This window comes from Phyllosticta citribraziliensis (genome assembly GCF_038025025.1).
Source record: "Phyllosticta citribraziliensis strain CPC 17464 chromosome Unknown J3D65scaffold_2, whole genome shotgun sequence".
Classification (NCBI taxonomy): domain Eukaryota; kingdom Fungi; phylum Ascomycota; class Dothideomycetes; order Botryosphaeriales; family Phyllostictaceae; genus Phyllosticta; species Phyllosticta citribraziliensis.
This window is the reverse complement of record NW_027117339.1, coordinates 219,293-238,121: the sequence shown is the minus strand read 5'-3', so window position 1 is coordinate 238,121 and position 18,829 is coordinate 219,293. Positions and strand designations below refer to the sequence as shown.

General features: G+C 57.1%; 9 protein-coding genes across 9 annotated transcripts; 6 read left to right on the top strand and 3 right to left on the bottom strand.

Annotated features, from left to right (window-relative positions):
• Positions 1-26: 26 nt before the first annotated feature.
• On the top strand, positions 27-1,229 carry J3D65DRAFT_612299 (uncharacterized protein). The gene is made up of 2 exons (XM_066799005.1): positions 27-364; positions 437-1,229. The coding sequence occupies exons 1-2, from the start codon at positions 113-115 to the stop codon at positions 1,127-1,129; spliced, it is 945 nt and encodes a 314-aa protein (XP_066658304.1). The 5' UTR covers positions 27-112; the 3' UTR covers positions 1,130-1,229.
• J3D65DRAFT_612296 (uncharacterized protein) lies at positions 1,230-2,030 on the bottom strand. The gene has a single exon (XM_066799004.1). It carries the CDS (start codon positions 2,001-2,003, stop codon positions 1,266-1,268), a length of 738 nt encoding a protein of 245 aa, XP_066658303.1. The 5' UTR covers positions 2,004-2,030; the 3' UTR covers positions 1,230-1,265.
• A 1,364-nt stretch (positions 2,031-3,394) lies between these two features.
• J3D65DRAFT_612290 (R3H-associated N-terminal domain-containing protein) lies at positions 3,395-4,954 on the top strand. Its single transcript, XM_066799003.1, has 3 exons — positions 3,395-3,912; positions 3,968-4,439; positions 4,487-4,954. Exons 1-3 carry the CDS (start codon positions 3,567-3,569, stop codon positions 4,659-4,661), a joined length of 993 nt encoding a protein of 330 aa, XP_066658302.1. The 5' UTR covers positions 3,395-3,566; the 3' UTR covers positions 4,662-4,954.
• On the bottom strand, positions 4,645-5,914 carry J3D65DRAFT_195788 (uncharacterized protein). The gene is made up of 2 exons (XM_066794380.1): positions 5,033-5,914; positions 4,645-4,915 (listed from the first exon to the last, which is right to left on the bottom strand). Exons 1-2 carry the CDS (start codon positions 5,580-5,582, stop codon positions 4,788-4,790), a joined length of 678 nt encoding a protein of 225 aa, XP_066658301.1. The 5' UTR covers positions 5,583-5,914; the 3' UTR covers positions 4,645-4,787.
• Positions 5,915-6,328: 414 nt separating this feature from the next.
• J3D65DRAFT_599818 (Arabinosidase A) lies at positions 6,329-8,516 on the top strand (the record flags this gene model as incomplete). The annotated part of the gene is made up of 6 exons (XM_066797929.1): positions 6,329-6,469; positions 6,548-7,155; positions 7,203-7,279; positions 7,332-7,364; positions 7,417-7,568; positions 7,617-8,516. The coding sequence occupies 6 exons, from the start codon at positions 6,329-6,331 to the stop codon at positions 8,514-8,516; spliced, it is 1,911 nt and encodes a 636-aa protein (XP_066658300.1).
• Positions 8,517-9,109: 593 nt separating this feature from the next.
• On the top strand, positions 9,110-10,534 carry J3D65DRAFT_195586 (uncharacterized protein). Its single transcript, XM_066794378.1, has 5 exons — positions 9,110-9,225; positions 9,277-9,446; positions 9,502-9,669; positions 9,726-9,957; positions 10,010-10,534. Exons 2-5 carry the CDS (start codon positions 9,306-9,308, stop codon positions 10,345-10,347), a joined length of 879 nt encoding a protein of 292 aa, XP_066658299.1. The 5' UTR covers positions 9,110-9,225; positions 9,277-9,305; the 3' UTR covers positions 10,348-10,534.
• An 81-nt stretch (positions 10,535-10,615) lies between these two features.
• On the top strand, positions 10,616-11,819 carry J3D65DRAFT_195523 (uncharacterized protein). Its single transcript, XM_066794376.1, has one exon. The coding sequence runs from the start codon at positions 10,883-10,885 to the stop codon at positions 11,492-11,494; it is 612 nt and encodes a 203-aa protein (XP_066658298.1). The 5' UTR covers positions 10,616-10,882; the 3' UTR covers positions 11,495-11,819.
• Positions 11,820-12,707: 888 nt separating this feature from the next.
• Positions 12,708-14,232, bottom strand: J3D65DRAFT_195664 (uncharacterized protein). The gene is made up of 2 exons (XM_066794379.1): positions 13,943-14,232; positions 12,708-13,864 (listed from the first exon to the last, which is right to left on the bottom strand). Exons 1-2 carry the CDS (start codon positions 13,972-13,974, stop codon positions 12,871-12,873), a joined length of 1,026 nt encoding a protein of 341 aa, XP_066658297.1. The 5' UTR covers positions 13,975-14,232; the 3' UTR covers positions 12,708-12,870.
• Positions 14,233-15,298: 1,066 nt separating this feature from the next.
• J3D65DRAFT_547929 (glycosyl transferase family 90-domain-containing protein) lies at positions 15,299-17,051 on the top strand (the record flags this gene model as incomplete). The annotated part of the gene is made up of 5 exons (XM_066796875.1): positions 15,299-15,481; positions 15,525-15,677; positions 15,724-16,219; positions 16,266-16,384; positions 16,434-17,051. 5 exons carry the CDS (start codon positions 15,299-15,301, stop codon positions 17,049-17,051), a joined length of 1,569 nt encoding a protein of 522 aa, XP_066658296.1.
• Between the last annotated feature and the right edge of the window lie 1,778 nt (positions 17,052-18,829).

The window sequence follows — 18,829 nt, the reverse complement described above, 5'->3', positions numbered from 1 at the left end:
TTCATTACTGCCAAGATATAACAGGAATGTATCCTAAGCACGGACCATATGCAAACAACCTGATCGGACATCTGGCACCAGATCATTACAGTATTCATCGACAATTAGCAACATGGCCTCTCTGACGGCGCAGCGCTCAAGTCTGGTGCGAGTCATTGGCCACCCTCCTCTCATTTACACCTCCAGCGTCCGGCAAGCTGGCGAAGGGCCATATCATGCACACTTTGTCCAAGAAGGGCTCAAAACGGGCTTCACAGCCATCGACGCTAGCAACAGTGAAAAGCTACCGGCAAACGAAGAGAACGTTGGCGACGGCATCAGAGAAGCCCTCCAATCACAAGGCCTGACGCGCGAGCAAATCTTCGTATGGACCCGTTCCGTTGGGCCACTCGGCCGTTAGAAAGAGAGCAAGGAAAACTAAGATTTCAACACCAAGGTACAAGCGGCCTGCAAATGGCCGCGCTACAAGCTGTGGGCTCGACCATTGACGCCAGAATTTATCCAAGAGTACGTGCACGCGTCGGTCCAGAAGACGCTGCACAACCTGCGCCATGAAGAGGACAACGCCGCGTCGGCCTACGTCGATTGCCTGCTCCTCGACTACCCCAAGTACGCCCCCGAGACGGTTGGCACCCCCGAGACCTTTGACGCCTGGATCCACGCCGCCTGGCAGGCCCTCGAGACCTACGTGCCGCAGCAGGTCCGGTACCTGGGCGTGCGCAACTGGGGCATGCTCAAGCGCCTCGGCGTGCTGTACCGCAACGCGAACGTCAAGCCCGCCGTCGCGCAGTGCGCGCTGTATCCCAAGAATCAGTGGGAGCTGCCCATGCGCATGTTTTGTGCCCGCAACGACATGGTGTACCAGGCCGACGGCGTGCTGGGGCCCAAGAACCAGAGCTTGATTACGTCGACGCCGGTGTCGTTGTTGGCCGAGTTTGCAAAGGTCTCGAGGTCGGGCGCGCTGCTGGCGTTGTTGATGGCCATGGAGGTGCCCGTGCTGAATGATGAGAAGGTGGTTGATGTGGCGAGGCATCGGGAGGAGGTGCTTCGCGTTGAGGAGTGGGCCAAGGAGAAGGAGGACAGTTGGACGACGCTGTTTGATGATTTTGTTCACCAGATCCGGACGTAGATGGAGAGGATGGGAGCGAAGGTGGGAAACATTAGGGTGAGAAGTTTGTTCGAAGTGCAACACATCTGGGCTCTTCGACCTCTACATTTTGACATTGCATCACTCATGTCATTTCCCTGTCGTGACTATTGCTCTTCTATCGCGTATTGGAACTCCAGCCTCTGGGCGCTAGGTTCAACGAATTGACCCAGTCCAGTTCCGACTCCACTGGCCTCCCATCGACCTCGACCTCCATGCGGCGTTCTGCTCCCTTACTTTGGCCTTCCCCTCCTGCTTCCCTCGCGACCCAAGTGCGTCTGACGACACCATTAAACCAGCCGATGTGCATCTCGAGGCCCGCATTCACCACAATACGCGCCACATGGATCAAGGGCACCTGTTGGTCACGGCACTTACCCCAGTTCCCGACGATCTTGACGACGCGCAGACGCGGGGAAAAGTGATTGGCACATTGGGAGATGTCGAGAATGATGTCGAGGAAAGCTCGATCCGCAGACGTCATGCTGTTGATGGACAGTGTTTGCAGCGACGATGGGAACACATTCTTGGACACGCCGGTGATACCACCCTGTCTTGGAATGGCTTCGAGTAACGCAGCATGGACCCAGACGAAAGGAATATCGACGTGCTTGAGCGCGGTGAATCGAGTCAAGGCGAACCGGTTTGTCAAACAGGAGCCCGCGAAGAATTCGAGCCTTGGCAGCGCTTGACGGCCGTAAGTGTCGATTGTAAGCGTCTCTAGCGTGCCGTGATGGGGCGCGAAGTCGTTGGGACTTAGTACGATGATGATCGGGGCTTGATGCGGTTGCACTGACGGTGCTGGAGGGCTTGCGACATACGAAAAGTGCCTGAGCGCCTTGCAAGCGTGGATCATCGGAACGACGAGATCATGAAGTTGAAGGCAGGACTTGAGGATGATAGACTCAATGTTGGTTGATCGAGGTGTCCAGCCCTCTTTCAATCCGGCAACCTTGACATTGTCCAATTCGAGTCGTCGTAGCGAGGCCAGAGGGATGGAGTGAAGGTTTATACACGGAGTGAGCTTTTCATCAAAATTCTTCAACTCCAAGTCCTGAAGTTGAGCTAGAAAACCCCGATCGTACGGAGTTTTGCCCAGGATATAGGACGAGGGTTGGCCAAGCATGGGTATCAGGTTGAGGAGTGTGCGTTAGGATTGTGAGTCCGAACCTATGTGCAACGTCAGGGTGGACAAGCTGGGAGTCTCGAGCAACAGAGCGGCAAGCTCCATTTCGTGCCATGTCGGATCTCCATATTCCTATTTGACGCCATGGCCCAGCCAGGGCTTTGGGCGGTGCTGGCGTTTTGGTTCGCCACGGACAGACTGAATCACGGTACCACCAGGAGCCCAATCACAATGGACATAATCTACAATCTCTATCTTTCGAAACCGAGATGCCAATTGAGGGTCCCATTGGAGCCAAAGCGTAAAGTAGTTGAGCTTCTTATGGTGATGGTTTTTTCGGAAGAAGCGGAACAAATGTCGTCTTGCAACACCATGGAAACGCTTCGACACGAAATGCAGGGGGTAGATTTGGCTCTTGATCTTCCCCAGTTTCGGCGGCAGGCCGTCGTGCCTTTCCTCTCGAATGACGAACGCTCCGAGGTAAGTGAAAATCTAGTCCAGCAATTCGGTAGGGAGAAGTTCAATCTTGGATTTTTGGCCCTCTGATGAATCTCCCTTGCTCTTTTGGGAACAGGCCGAAAGAAGAGAAATCTGGGCTGTCGGGCCATTGCTGCGGTTCTCAAGCTGGCGGATGCAGTAGGGAGACGGCTGTCCGGGCACTGGATCAAGTGCGAAGAGAAACAGCTGGGCGCTGTTACAGGGGTCCCTGCCACCCCATAGCAGACCAATTTTGGGCATGATTCATCGCTTGATCGAGATTTGGAGAAGGGAAGAGGGTGAGGGCAGTGGATTCGTGGTCATAAAACGAGTTCTGGGTCTGTCAAGTCGCGAGCGAAGAAGAAGGAAGTGTTCCTGCAGGCGGCGCAAACCCTTTCGGTAAGAAATCGCCTTCCTGTCACACGCACCCATATCTCACCGTACTCTCCGTCTACATGTAGACAGAGGGTTGTTCTCGGGGTTGACAATTGATGTTTGGGTGCTGACAGGAGTCACCCACTGTGACTGTCGTTGATGACATGGAGTCCCCGCTGAGTCGGACGTCTTTCCCACGGCCTATGACGCACGCGAGTCGCGGCTGCCGCCTTGGCGCGCCTCTCGCTCAATCCCGTCTGATTGCTCCCCCACGCCTCCGGTCTTTAACCTCTACCAACTCACCACCTCTCTGACATTCGCTATTCTCTGCTGCTCGCTCATCTAGACTCTGTGTCTTTCACTTCACAGCGTCTGGAGGGCAGCTACTATCCTTATCTTCCACCCGGACCATCCCGCCCGTCGTTCTGCACCTGTCGCAACATGGCAATCTACGGTGAAGTGCCGGACATTTACAGGCCTTCGGACGATGCCGTCGAGGCCGCCATCGACGTCGAGGCTTGGACGGAGGAGGCGACGCGCGCTTTGGCTTCGGTCAACATCTCTACGGCCTCTCAACCAACCATCCGTGGCACTTCTGTGACCTTGGACATCCCCCTGGACGACCACGTTCTTCCCCAGCCAGAGCCTACCGAAGCCACGGCGTCCAAGCTTGTGCGCTCGGCCTATACTCGTCGCAAAGAGCCGCTCCGCCGGGACAGTTTGAAGCGTCGCGAAGCCCTTCTCAAAGGCAAGGAGGGAAGTCGCCAGAGGCGCCGCTGGGAGAATGGTGCGCGCTGAACGAAACCTTGACAAGTCCAGTGCGTGGCTAAGGCAATGAGCAGACCGTCTTTTGAACAACCCACACGCGCAGCCTCCTCTTCCGAGCGACTGGGAAATCCGTCCCACGTATCCCGTTCACACTGTCCCCTATTATCTGGCTCCTCTATGGGACGCACAGCTCGCACCCAAGTCTCTGAACAAGAACCAAAAGGCCAACAAGCCAGCTGTGAGCAAGGAGGAGGAAGAAGCTGCAAAAGCGCTCAAGCAGTTGCGAGAGCGGCTCCGCCAAAAGCGCGCCGCCAAGCACCTCCTCGAAGACATTGAACAAGAAGTGCGCAAGTTCATCGAGAACTGGGAAGAAAAGGAGAGGCGCGACGAGCAGGATGGCTTGGCCGATCTCGATTCCGATGACGAAGAGATTGTGTTTGTTGGGCGGAACGGCCAAATGAATGACATGCGGGCAGCCGAGCAAGCGCTGCGGCGCGACAAGATGGTGTTTGATAGTCTTGTTGGTGATCGCAGCGGCGCTTTTGGGTGAATCATGTCTGATTGCTGCCAGATTGCGTCTAACAGCCTCGCAGGCGATGGTTGGTTCATTCGATTGCGACCTATTACAATTTGGACACTTGGTCCATCACGACAGGCAATCCGGCCAAACGAGAAGCATACATTGCCATCAAAGAAGGCAAGCTGAAATCAGGTCACCAAGCCAGGGCGCGGCGCCCTCTGCCGCAGCCTTTGTGGAGCATGGTTTGAAACGACACAGAGTTATAGATGCTTGTGCCAACAGGTTTGGTTTGGCAGTGATTTGCTCACGGGTTTTGTGTTGATAGGACCGCTTAGAAGATCGTCGGCTTGCTGGATGTAGCCGCAGGTGGTTTGCTAGACTGTTGGGCGTTCAAGCAGCTTAAGGCAGCAGCACAGAGCCTCAGGTACATGAGGTGTTACCCTCCTGCATATGCTTACATTTTTTGCATGTGGCGTCCACTGAGTGCACGACATCGCCCGGACTATAAACGTCAGCTCCACGAGCCTGGGCAGCCTTTCCACGTCTTGCACAGAGCCATCGCCGGCACGTGTTTTGGAACAAAGTGAAGCGAGCCATCGTCAAGCCCTTGAATACTCACGCCATGTGCCAGCTGTGTGGTGTGTTGGCCATTGTGGATCGAGACCGCTGGGTAAGTTCTGCAATATGCAACCCGACGCATCTGTCGAGTGACGAGCATCAGCTGACGCGGGCAGCCCAAACCCCTCGAGCACCACGTTTCCGAACTCAAGACTTCCATCCACCAGGCCCACCGCGATGTCGAGCTGTTTAATGAGCAGCAGTCCGGACATGACTGGCACCCCCAGGAAAGGCGCAAGTCTTCGATCCGCGTCGCGCCTGAAGCGCTGGCAAAGATGACGGCAGAAATCATTCTCAGCGTGCGGACGATTGTGGCGCAGCTCGAGCTGATGGAAACCGACCGCGAGGAATGGTGGAAGAGCAAAGCACAGCAGCGCCGCGACTGGGACGAGGTAGGGCAGGTTCAAAAGACGACGCAGCTCCAGGCCATCAACAACAGGGCCACGGACATGATACGAGATATGCAGACCAAGGTCGGGCTGTTTGCGCGGTGGACCCTCGGCGTGCGGGATTTGGACGCACTGGACTGACCGACCTGGACAAGACGACATGGAAATACGACGGCGGAGCTTATTCCACTCAAGGCGGCGGGCGGGCGGGTAGATCTACTCTTGCGGCATCCCATCGGGGACAGTCTCGATCTTGGCCTGCGCTGCTTTTCTTCCTCCGCACCCTCTACCCCGCGGGGCCCCTCGCTTCCACGCTCGAATCCATGGCAGCGACTCTCGGCACCTGTCTTGTGTCCCGTTGAAGAAGCTCTCCGACCAAGGTCGCGTCGGTTCATTCGCTGCCGAAACAAAATCTCGGCCAGTCAGGCGACCTGGCCTGCGCAGCTGCAAGATGGACCTGCAAGACAACACCTCGGGTAACGCCAACCCTGTCCAATACTGCTTTCTGCTCTCCTGACTGGGCGGTTCCTGGTGCTCAAAAATCTGCCTAAACATGTCAATGTCTAATTTTTCTTGTCTGTCCGCATACCAAGCTTTTTGACTGTCTACTTTCCACTTTTGTCTACTCCAATTGTCCCCACAGCTCAATTGTACCACCTGCCCCGCAAACCACACAACACTCCCTTTCCGTGAATGCACGCTACCATTTCGACAGCTCCAATTCCACCAATCGTATTCTCCTTGCTGTCCGTCCCACTTTAAACTTGTAAGCACTTGTGTTGACCTCGCTCTAGTCTGCCAGAGTACTTATACTCGTCAAGTCACTATGCTCGCACAAGAGGTTGTTCGATCACTGCCCTTTGTTGTCCCAGCTTTCTCTGCTGGACAATTGCCTCCCAGCGCTCCTAATGAAGGTCCCTCGTTCATCTGGGCTGGCGGCCCTCGTGCCGTTTCTTTCGTTGATCGGCCATGCCGCCTCCATCAACCTGACCGTAGCCACATCCGGCGGAAACAGTTCCAGTTCGACGCCAATCGGAATCATGTTTGAAGTGCGCACTTGACCTTTCCTTGACAATCTGACAAAGAGCCTCTGCCCGCGAGAAATCCCGCTCACCTGGCACCAACAGGATATTAACCACTCGGGCGACGGCGGTATCCACGGCCAACTGCTCCGCAACAACGGCTTCCAAGGCGACGACCAGAACCTGACGGCGTACGCAGCCATTGGCAGCGCTAGCCTGGCCGTCGACTCCTCGACGCCGCTCAATAGCGCCATCACGCACTCACTGGCCGTGACGGTGCCCTCAGACGCGACAGGCGAGGCCGGCTTCAGCAACGAAGGCTACTGGGGCATCCCCGTGGTCGCGGCGACTTACAACACGAGTTTCTGGTTCAAGGGCGACTTTAGCGGCGCGCTGACGCTGCGGCTCGTCGGTGCCAGCAGCGGTACTGTATTTGGCAGTGCCAGCGTCGACGTTACCGGCTCCGCAGACGACTGGACCTACGTGCAGACGACGGCCCTGGAGAGCAATGCTACGGCTCCCGATGGCAACAATGTCTGGGAAGTTGTGTGGGAAGACGCCAGCGCGGTTGCAGGCAAGACTGTCTGGTTTGACCTTGTAGCGCTGTACCCCCCGACGTTTAAGAATAGGCCCAATGGCTTGGACCCGCGCATTGCGGAAGTTTTGGATCAGCTGGGAGGCGGCTTCTTGCGGTTTCCGGGTGGTAACAACTTGTGAGTACTTCTCCTCTTTATCACTATGGTTTACTGACTTTTTGTAGGGAGGGCGAGAGCGAGGACAACCGGTGGAAGTGGAACGAGACGATTGGACCCGTTGAGGAGAGGCCTGGACGACAGGGTACATTTCCTGTCTGCTCCCTGCAATTAGCACAAGACACTGATAAATGCAGGCGATTGGACCTACCCAAACACTGACTGGCTTGGTATGTTGATATTTCGGACAAGCCCTTCGAGTAGATGATTAACTTTGCGTAGGTCTTATTGAATACCTCGAGTGGGCAGAAGACATGAACCTCTTCAACATCCTGGGAGTCTGGGCTGGCCTTGCTCTGAATTCGGGTGGAAACACGCCGCTTACCGGCGACGCTCTGCAGCCGTACATTGATGACGTCCTCAATGAGCTCGAGGTGAGACATTTGTAAATCCTCTGTGGGCCCATCCCTAACAGCCGGCAGTTCCTCCTCGGTGACAGCTCAACGACGTATGGGGCGCAGCGCGTGGCTCTTGGATACTCTGAACCCTTTCCAATCCCATACGTCGAGATTGGCAACGAGGACAACCTGAGCGGAGGCTGCGACTCATACCCAGAACGCTTCCAGCGTTTCCACGACGCCATCAAAGCCGCGTACCCGGACATCATCATCATCGCATCCACCAACAACGCCGACTGCTTGCCGTCGCCGTTCCCCGAGGGCGCGTGGCAAGACTATCACACGTACTCCGCCCGCGACGACCTGGTGGGGCAGTTCAACCTGTGGGACAATTGGAACCGGTCGATTCCCATTTTCGTCGGCGAGTACGCCAACCGCGACAGCGACGAGCAGCAGTGGCCGTACTTGGCGGGCGCCGTGTCCGAGGCCGTCTTCCTGATTGGCGTCGAGCGCAACTCGGACGTGATACGCCTGGCGGCGTACGCGCCGACGCTGCAGCACGTCAACGGCACGCAGTGGGTGCCCGACTTTGTCAGCTACGACGCGTCGCCGACTGGCGTGGTCAAGAGCACCAGCTACTACGTCGAGCAGATCTTCGCCGCCAACCACGGCGACACGACGCGCGAGGTCACCAGCGACACGGCGTTTGGCCCCGTCTACTGGAGCGCGACGGCCGACTCGTCGTCGGGTGCGTACTACGTCAAGCTGGCAAACTACGGCGCCGACGTGCAGAGCGTCAGTGTGAGCATTGAGGGCGCGACGGGCTCGGCCGCGACGACGACGCTGACTGGGGGTGAGACGGACGCGAACACGCTGGAGGCGCCGGACACGGTCGTGCCGGTGTCGGGCAGCGTCGAGGCGGCCGATGGTGTCTTTACGCTGGAGCTGCCTGCGTGGAGTGTGGTTGTCCTCAGCACGGCGTGAGGTTTGCATCTTCCATTTGCGGCGGCGCGTGTTGAAGGTATTTTCCAAGGGAATTCAGTAGATACGGTACGTAGCATGCTATCGTAATGTCTAAGCGTGTTTGTCTCCAAGGAAGCCCGACTCGCCGTGATCCTGTTGCCTCGAGTTGCTTGTCCTGGTGGGCGGCGCTCCTTCCTCCCTCCACCTGCCTGCTGGCTCCGCCTGCGCACCGCCCACGCGACAGTACAAAAACCCTCCACCCTCCGCCCGCGCTCCTCTCCTCTTCATCATCCTCCCTCGCCCTCCTCCCCAGCGAGCCATGCGGCGAGCGGGACCCGACAGCAACGCGCACTTGAGCTCTGCCCTCTCTCTCGACAGCTTCGCCATCGCCCTGTCTCGTTCAACCCACTGGATTCTCTCCAGCTCTTCAGGCAACACTTTGGCTCTCGGACGACGTACTTCCCTTGAGACCCGCGCCCGCCGCGCCCTGCTTTTGGAGCCTCTGTCGCCGAACCGGCGTTCAACCTTCCTCCTCACCTTGAGCACTCGCTTTGCTGACAGTAGACTGCAGGCTTCCTTTCTTCAGGTCATGGCGGGCCAGCGCTTCACTCGTCGTCGTTTACGCTCTCTGCTCTTCGGGCATGCTAACGCGCCCGTGTAGTCAACAATGATCATGTCTCCCGGTGTCAGGCCTGGCTCTCGCTCCAGAGCTTGCAAAACATTGGAAAATGTACGTACCCTCGACCCTCCTCTCTGGTCAAGCTGTGCTAACTCTCGTCAGCCTCTGCACAAAAATCAATCGCAAGAACAATGTGTTCAGCGCTCACAATCCCCCCGGGGCCAGGTGATCCCGGTACAAAATGCGCACTCATCAACCATTCAACTCCGGCTTCTCTGCCTTCCTCAACACTACGCAATTCGAAACGACAGCAAAATTTGTGTCTACAAATTGTAAGTGCCGCTCGCAAACTTTAACACCATTTAAGTTGTGCTAACTCGCTGTCAGCTTCTGCATCAGCAACCATCACAAACAACATGTGTTCAGCGCTCACAGCAGCCTGTGCCTATTGGTACTGGTACAAAATGCGCACTCATCAACCATTCAACTCCGGCTTCTCTGCCTTCCTTAACAACACGCAATTCGGAACAACTGCAAAACTTGTGTCTGCAAATGGTAAGCGGTCACCGTCAAACTCCAACGCCCTCCATGTTGTGCTAACTTTCGTCCAGCCTCCAAATCAGCAAACATCGCAAAAACAATGTGTTCAGCGCTCACACTCCGCCGGGGTCAGGTGGTCCCGCCGGTCCAAAATGCGCACTCATCTACCTCTCAACCTTACCCTCTTGCCCATGTTCGACAAAACACAACCCGATGAAGCATCAGCAAGATTGGGTCTGCAAAAACAGGCGACACCTGTGTCAACAACAAGCTTTGATCCATCTACTCAGACAAAGTGGTCAGGCAAGTGCTTTTTCCACCCTTGTTTCAGATCATACAACTGACCGGAGTCAAGACCATTCTGCACGGCAAACTCTGATGCGAGCATCGGCGGTATCAACACTTGGGCTCCCTTCAAGCCGACTCGGGACCTCCGATGTCACGATGTGGAAATCACCTTCTTCCGGAATGCTGCTTTTTCCACGAGTTGCGGACCCGTCAAAAGGTCTGCGAAGTGCCTGCAATCGCAAACGCAGGAAGTACAACAGTGCCTGGCAGGCGAGTTTCTTTCCCCGACTACTGTGGAGGTGTTCAGCGCACATCCTGTCTCCGGTGCGAAAGCCACAGAGGGAAAACGCGCTCGCGTCTTCCTTTACGCAACTAAAAAAATGGCCATATGAGTTCCCGCGATAGCATGGCTAAAAGTAGGATCCGCTCTGCGGCCTACGGAGCAAGTTACCCTCGTCTTCAGCTTCCACTGCTGGAGTATTTCGGGGGGTCAGTTCAGCGCTCTGGGCATCGGCGTCTATCGCCGTCGTTGCAAAAAATGCGCACTTACTTCCCTTCATCCTCTCAAATCTCTCCAAATCGACGTCGAACTTGTCCAGCAAGCAGCAGCCCTCACTGCCGCAGTGGCAGGACAGCTTCCGACATCAACTCTGGCTGCCTCCGACAGATGCTCTTGCACACTCTGCTTGTGCGTCAAAGGTGGCCGCTTCAAAAACGACCTTGCAATTCAAACAACAACAAACTGGCCCGGACAAAATGATCAGGTAAGTTTGTCTCTCTTTCATTCGTTTCCCTTTGCACCACATTGCCCTGGCTGGCCCGCCAAACCTCTTTGTGCTGCGGTTTCTTCAATTTGGGGGGAGCATTTCGAGCAGGGGTGGAGGTTCTCAGTTTTCCGTTCTGATTGGGAGAGTTGGTTGGATCCTGGGCTCCGGGTTTGATGGTTCGGAGGATTATGGGAGGTTGCGGCAGTTCGTCTTGGACAGCTCATCAGTCAAGCCAATGCGATCATTCTCTTTCCTTTCCATTCATTGACTCTGTGCGCGTCGATCGAGTCTACGGATCGACCATGTGGCCCGCAGTCCCGTCACACCTAGCGTCCTCTGATCCAACCTACCTACCTACCAACACAGCAAGCAAGACAAGAGCAGAGCAGCGCAGCACAGAACAGCGCACGAGAAAATCCACTACCGCAAGTAAGACGAGACTAGCAGCCAGACCTTCATTTTACGATTCTGCCATCGCGCGTCCCCTTTGCCTTCGTGCTGACCATCAGCATCACTCCATCGCGCAGGCCTTGGGAAACTACGCCAGTCATGACAGGCCAAGCGCAGCAGAAACAAACACCAGTCGTCGAAGGCTCTCGAAAAAGAGCGAGCAGAGTCGCCGCGTTATCCACGATCCGAGAAAGAAGGTAGGAAGGTTGTGTGAGATGAAGGAGTCTAGGAGCTTCAGCAGAGGGTTGAATACTCAAAGCCCGCCGCCGCTCACATGCCGCAGCTTCCTCGCGGATCAAACGGTCGCGACTCATCACAACTCAAGCATCCCGTGAAAAGGGGCGTACGCTCTGCAGTTTTGTATAAAAACTGCATCCTTCCCACTTCTAATCAATTTCAACAGCACAGTCCTGTCCGCAGTAAGCGCGGCTGGATAAAAAATTGCGATTCTCATGTACTTTTTTTGCGCGCGGGCGTACGGATTCAACGTGGACTGGGAGAAGTCTGTCTGTGGGGTTGACGGCCTGTCTATTGTAGGAGACGCCGTTGAGTGATAATAGTGCCACTCATCATCTCACCTCTGCGCCGTCCATCACCATCTCATCGCGCAGGACCCGAGAAACTGAATAAACTAAGAGACCAAGCGCAACAGAAACAAAACCCAGTACACGGGGTGTTCGAGGCGAGAAGGAGTACGGACTGAGCGTTTCTCTGCTACCGAAGGCAGGAAGACCGTGTCTGACAACAGAATCTAGGAGTTCCGCAGCGACTTAAACAGAATCCAAGCGCCACAGCAGCGACTTGAATACTGAAAGCCAGCCGCCACTCACATGCGACGCCAGCTCCAGCGCTCCACATGCCAGACCTCCGTGTGATAGGCGGTCGATGGCACGAGCAGCGGGCTGGTTGTTCTTCCCTTCCTTGTGTATAAATACCATGCTCTTGACTCAATTCTGCGGCTGCAGTCGCAGCTGGGACGTCGACTATGGCCCGCAAAGAGGAAGATACTTTTGATCAATTCCGACTGCTGCGGAGCGAGTCCGCTGGATCTTCCGCACTTTGGCGTTCGCGTTTGGTGGAGCGCAGCGCCGGCAGACGCGCCCAAGAAGGCGAATGCGGAACGTTATGTGGAGGGGAACAACGGGCGACGTGGTTGGACAATGGAGATACTGTTCAACGCGCCAGAGTAGCGCTCATCATCACCATCTTCCCGCATCACCAACACATACCAGTGCAGAGGGGGCGAAGAGAGAGAGGTGGGTGCGCGAACGACGCGAAGGAAAACAAGTGTATGTGAACCCGACTTGTCTGGCCACCCAGTGTTCCGAAGACTGGGCTGCCGTCAGTCGTCTAGACAGACAGGGTAGTTGGACAGGGGAAATGGGAAGTGCAGAGTAGGATATGCGTGCGTCTCAAATACCTTGCCCATACCCAAAACAGCCTCGACCACGTGGAGGACACAGACAGGCCGCTCATTCGTCGTTTAGTTCTCCGCAGTCTCAACTTCCGCCGTTTACTTTATGTTGGTAGAGAAACGTGCGTAGATAATGTGGGGGCCGAGGCGGCCGCGGCGACGGAGTGTTTTTGGTGGTAGCGTCCGGCTGTAAACGGCGGTGGTGGAGACACAGCTAAGTACCTAGGCAGGCAGGTCGTCTTACGTGCATGTACGAGGACGCAGACGCGGACGCGGAAAATACAAGCGAAACCAGCTTCAAATAGCACGTTCCTCGCGTGAAGAAGCCGAGAACGTGCCTGCCTGGCTGGCTGTCAGGGTATGCGCGATACGTGGCACCTGGCATGGCGGGAAGATCATCGAGTCTTGGTAGTTGGATAAAGAAAAGAATGGATGGTTGATATTTGATAGCTGGATAAGATTGCGTGCAGAGTGTGCGTGAAAAGACCAGATGTGACTGAACTCCCCTTTCCTGTTCCCTTTTGCATTTCCCCGTTTTGGACATGGCGTCGTGAGCATCGTGTTCCGCGTTTCTCTGTACGTCGTTGCGTTTCGTCTCTCATATCCCCTCTCTTCTCTTTTCGCGTGATGTGTCTCATGCGCCCTTCTATTCTCTGCCACTCGCCGCCTCTCGTCATCAGTACGGCCCGTACTTGTGATCCGGACTCGGGTCGTTTGCCCTCTCCGCCATCTCCTTGACGCGATCCTTATCCTTGACAATCTTGCTGCGAAGCCGTTTGAGCAAGCCGGGCGCCGGCTGGGGCGGCGGGCGCCCAGCAGCACCATCACCCTCCTGATCCCGAAGAATGACAGTCCCGCCGCCGCCCCTCCTGGTGCCGCCCGACTCGGCCTTGGTGCTCTTGGGCTTGGCCACGCGGTCCGACGCCGACCCTGACCCGGATGCAAGCTCGCCCCTCTCCCACGCGCCCCACCGCCGCTCCAGCTCGTCGTCGACCTCGCCGCTGCGCCGCGAGCTCCCCGGCCGCTCCCATATGGAGGCTTTGGGGCTCCCGCCGCCGCTCGTGGGCCCTGTGTCGCTCTTTGCGCGGGCGCGCACGGCCGAGGTGCCGGCCATGGCGCGCGCGAAGCCAGCGTTGGCGGCGCGGAGGCGCTCGGCATCATCGGGGGGCAAGTCACGGTGGTGCCGCGACGTGGACGAAGGCGAAGGCGAGGGCGACGTCGAGGGCCGGCGGGTGTGCTGCTGCGAGGTGCTAGGGCCGGCGACACGAGGAGAGGGCGCACGCGAGGAGGCCTGGGACGCTGTTGCGGGCGAAGGCGAGGGGGTTGGCGAGGAGGAGGCTATGTGGATTTGTGGGGTTGCCGCTGGGGCCTGGGACGACGACGTGGTAGTGGCGTTGACATGGTGGCCGGCTGTGGCCCGGTTGCTCGAGGAAGGGGTGAGAGACTTTGTCGCAAATGTTTGTGGCATGCTGACTGCGAGTCCAGGTAGTATAGATCTTTGTGTCTTGATTCAGAGTAGAGGTCTGTAGTCTCGAGGTCTTGGACGGTGGATTGGCCCTGTTTTTGGAGCCGAAGCTAGTGATGCAAGGTACCGGATCATGCAAAGGGTGCGGTCAGTATCGAGGGATATAGGAAAGAAAAGGTCTAATTTCATCGAGGATTTGACAGGACTGGGTATATTTGCTTCAACGGCGAGGCGCAAGATCTAAACACAGAGTGGCTGGTGTGAGGAATGCGTCTGGGGCAGTGTTGGTGTCAGTCAGTCAGCCCCGTGACGTCAGAGGATGTCGGGGGGACAATGGGGGCCGGCAGAGGTCTTTGTGCGACGGCAGAGATGGACGCAGACGGCGGAGCAGCATGGTGGTTTCGGAGTCGCGATGCAGAGAGAGTCGGTGTTGAGCGTCTGTTCGCGTCGACATGCGATGGATCCGAGGGCAGTTGGCGGGAGACCCGGATCCAGCGGCTTGGCTCGGCGTCCAATCTGGCAGGCTCCAGCAGAGCCTGTTTGGACCTCACATCAACACCACCACCGGCCCAACCTGGCCTCCCACCGCTGAGTACCCCTCACGTCGCCGCAGATACGAGCTGAGTGGTTGGTTCGCGGCTGACTTGACTGCTGACACGGGCGCGTTGTACCGAGACACAGCTCGCATCGCAGCAGCCACCAACTCGACTCGACTCGACTCGCCGTGCCGAAGAGGCCGGGACCCATCGTATATGCTCCACCTGCTAAGCTACGCTCCGTGCTTGAATATGTACAGTACCGTACATGCCGGCTTGCCATGACAGGGCTGAAAGGCGCGACCCGTATCGCTAAAATGAGCCTGCTACAGCCTGTTGCTACTCTGCCCTGCCATGGGTACCCTTTGCGAGCACGCCACAAACCGTCCGCTATCACTGCTCCCTTTGTTCCGCTCCACCATGCTCTGGCCTCTTTGGTCTGACCTGGGCTGCCGTCGCCGTGTCCTGCGCCACCCTATGATCGACGCTTGTCCGTGTGCCGTGGCCCTATCGTTTTTGCGCCCTGATATCACTGCTTCTGGCCCGCTGCCTACCGACATTTCCTGCATCTAAAAGTCGCCCCCAGCCCGTTTGTTCTTCCACACCTTTTGGCTTTTGTTGCACCATGGGTTGGAAAAGCTTGCTCTCTCCAACTGCTCCGCGCTACACCCCGCTCGGGTCGCCCACCCTCCATGGCCCAAAGGCACGAGCTCCGCCCCGCCGGATGCTGTTTGCTGCCGCCGCCATCACCGCTGCCGTCTTTCTGATTGGTCTGGCTTCCTACGAGGCAAAACCGCACCTCGAGAGCGCCGGCTTTCGCAAAATCAAACTACCACACGTCAGTTGGTGGCGCTTCGACCCGGAGAAGGATGCCTTGAACTATGGCCTCACGGACGACCAGTGCGATGTAGGTTTCTTCGGCTGGTTCAAGGCGTTGCTAACGTACGTAGGCGGCATTTCCAGGCCTCTTTCAAGAAGTCGACCGGGCAAGAGAGAACTTCAAGGACCGCAAGATTCAAGAGAAGGATGTCCGCATTGGCGCGGGCGAGGAGGACATTCCCAACTCGCGCAGCGAATTCCACGCCATGATTTACAACGGCCAGGTCCGTACGCTTTACTAGTAGCCAGGCGCAAACTAACACGTCGCAGCTGATTGTCGTCAACGAGACCAAAGGAGAGCCTGACCGCTCGCGAGGTCTTGCCGCGCTTGCCTCGCTGCACCGCGCCATGAATGCCATTCCCAACCCGCGCGAGCTGCCAAACATTGAATTCGTGCTGGACCTGCACGACCGTGGCGAGGCGGGCTCCCCGGACAAGATTCGCTGGACCTGGGCTCGGCACAAGACGAACCAAAACATGTGGGTCGTCCCGGACTTTGACGGGTGGGCCTACCCTGATGACGCCGTTGGCTCGTACCCTCAATTCCGCGATGACGTCAAGGAGATGGAAGTCCCGTTTGACGACAAGATTCCCCAGTTGGCCTGGCGCGGAAGCTTGGGAGTCAACGGTGGGCTGCGCAAGGCGCTCGTTGAGGCGGCGGACAATCACTCCTGGTCTGACGTCAAGTCCATTGACTGGAGGACGCGCGACAATGTTATCCCCATGCAAGACTTTTGCAAGTACAAGTTTGTCGCGCACACGGAGGGTAAGTTTGTTTCGAATGTTGAGTGTGTTGAAACTGACGTTGGCAGGCAACACCTGGAGCGGCCGCCTGCGATATCTCCACAACTGCAACAGCGTCCCCGTCATCCACGAGCTCGACTGGGTTGCCCACTACTACCCGCTGCTCCGCTCCGAAGGGTCGCGTCAGGTTTGTGACGACATCCCAGCAGCCAAGCGCCTCACTGACAGCCCTGCAGAACTACATCCACGTAGAACGCGACTTTCACGACCTGCCGGCCGTCATGGACGACCTCGTCGCTCGCCCCGATTACGCCCGCGCCATTGCCGCAGAGTCTGTCGCCACTTTCCGCGACCGCTACCTCACGCCTGCCGCCGAGGCCTGCTACTGGCGTCGCCTGATTCACGCCTGGGCCTCTGTCCAAGATTTCGAGCCGCGTTTGTACGACTACGACGGTGAGGTCCAGACCGAAGTTGTGCAGGGCGAGACGGTGCGCAAGGGCGACGGCCGCCGCCGCCGCGGCATGAGCTGGGAACGTTATGCGTTTCGCACGGGGCACTCGAACGAGCACGGCTTCATCGAGGGAGGCGAAGAATGCAAGGCGCCGAAGAAGGACGAGCAAGAGAGCAAGAGCAGCGGTGGCTTTGGTTCGGGCTTGAGCTATCTCCTGTGGGGCTCGGACAAGTCGAGCGATGCGGATGAAAAAAAGCCCAAGACTGAACTAAAAGAGGCGGCCAAGCCACAGCCGACGCCGGTTTCTCTTTCGACTCCGTCGCCGACGCCAGAATCGACGCCGACCGATACCGCCAAAGCCGACGGGAAGCCGGCGACGCCGCAGTGGTGGTGGGCGGCTTGAGCCCGTTGCACGCGTCTTGGAAAACAACTTTTGTCGCTGTATCCAATCGATTCTTTCTGGACGTGGCCGAAAGAGTGCATGGATTGCGTCGGAGGGGCGCAAATGACGGAAGCGACACGAGAGGGCAACCCACAGCGACACCGACCTCGACCCGTACGACTGGCTTCCTTGCAGCCGTCAAGTCGGTCACGCACCAAGCTCCTGCGCCCGTCGAAACGCTCCCTCGCTCGCCCCGGCCTCGTGCTCCCACCCGCCTGCCCGCCCTGCAATCCAGCCCGGCGGCGCCCCCAGTCGTACATCACCGGGCACCTCATCTCACACACGGCCGTCCGGAAGATCACGTCCCGAGTCGGTTTGCGGTTCTCGACCTTTTTGCCATCTTTTTTTTTTTTTTTTTTTTTTTAATCTTTCCAAGCGTTTTGACATGCCAACGAGCGAGCATGCTTGCCGACAATTCTCGGCAAACGAGAGCAAGAAAGAAACGACGAATAGACGCATCTCATCTCAACATCTCAGCATCTCAGCATCCAGATGGAGGACAGGGCGGCGTTTTGATCAATCATTTGACTGTTTTGGGCTTAGTCGGGCAGGGCAGGGCCGAATTGGCAAGGCTTTGATCAAGGCGCGAATAGGAGACGTGCAGCAATATATAATAGCGAGAAAGATACCCAGTCAGCTAGACTAGCTAGCCAGCCAGCGAGCGAGCGCGAGGATGCAATACACATGGATGTAATAATGTGTAAACCCCCGCTCCTCTTCTTTCCCAGCGATTGAATTGCGAAAACGATACTCCTGTGACGCCATGTTTTGGTACGCTGTGAAAGATCTGTGGCGTACGACACAGCCGGGCATTGGAAGGGATGGTGGTGTGGTGGCAGCTAGCCAATTCAAGTCAGGGTGTCTAGGGTACGAGGGTACTAGGTACCGCTAGCGCGCGGCCCGGCGCCAACCTTACTGCCTACGCACCAGAAAGCTTATCTCGACGGACGGACGGACGGGAAACTGGACTGCCACGGACTGGCTGCCGACCCACGTGGGTGCGTGGGTAGATGTGAGTTGCTGCCGTTTGCTTGCACGTGGGTAGAGCTTGCGTTGTGATGATGGTGGAGAGTGCAATGGAGAGGGAGAGGGAGAGAGAGAGAGAGAGAGAGAGGAAGAGGGAACAGCAAGGTCCCACCAATCAATCGAACAGGACTGAATCAACCGACGGGGACGGACGGGACCGACCTAATCAGGTAAAGCTGGCTCATCTCATCTCGTCCCCTCTTGTAGCGTTTGTCCAGTCCAGTCCTGTCCAGCAGTGCAGTCCACGAATACAAAAGCGCGGCGCTGGCACCTGGGTGCTTGACTGCCGACTTCCTAGGTACACCTGTTGTATGTAGCAGGCTGCCAAAGCTATCCCCACCCCCACCCCACCGCTGGACCCTCTCTATTTCTTGGCGCGGCGTGGTCTATTCAGAAAAGGCAGGCAGGCAGGCAGGCAGGCAGGCAGGCAGGCAGCTAGGTAGATAAGTGTTGTTCTCCACAGACCAACAATACTTCGCCCGATCCCCACAATCGCGCTCTTGTGTGCCGTACCGCGCCGTGTGCTCGTTGAGGCAGGTCACAACGGTTGAGGTTGAGGTTGAGGGATGGTGCGGTGGGAGGAGGGGTGGGAGAGTGACGGTGCAATGGGTGAAAAGAGATGGTGGAGGTGATGGAAGGGCGAAACCGCTACCTATGTATATGTACGTGCAGTGCTCTGTCTGCACTGTCCAGGTCTCTCGCTAGTGACGATG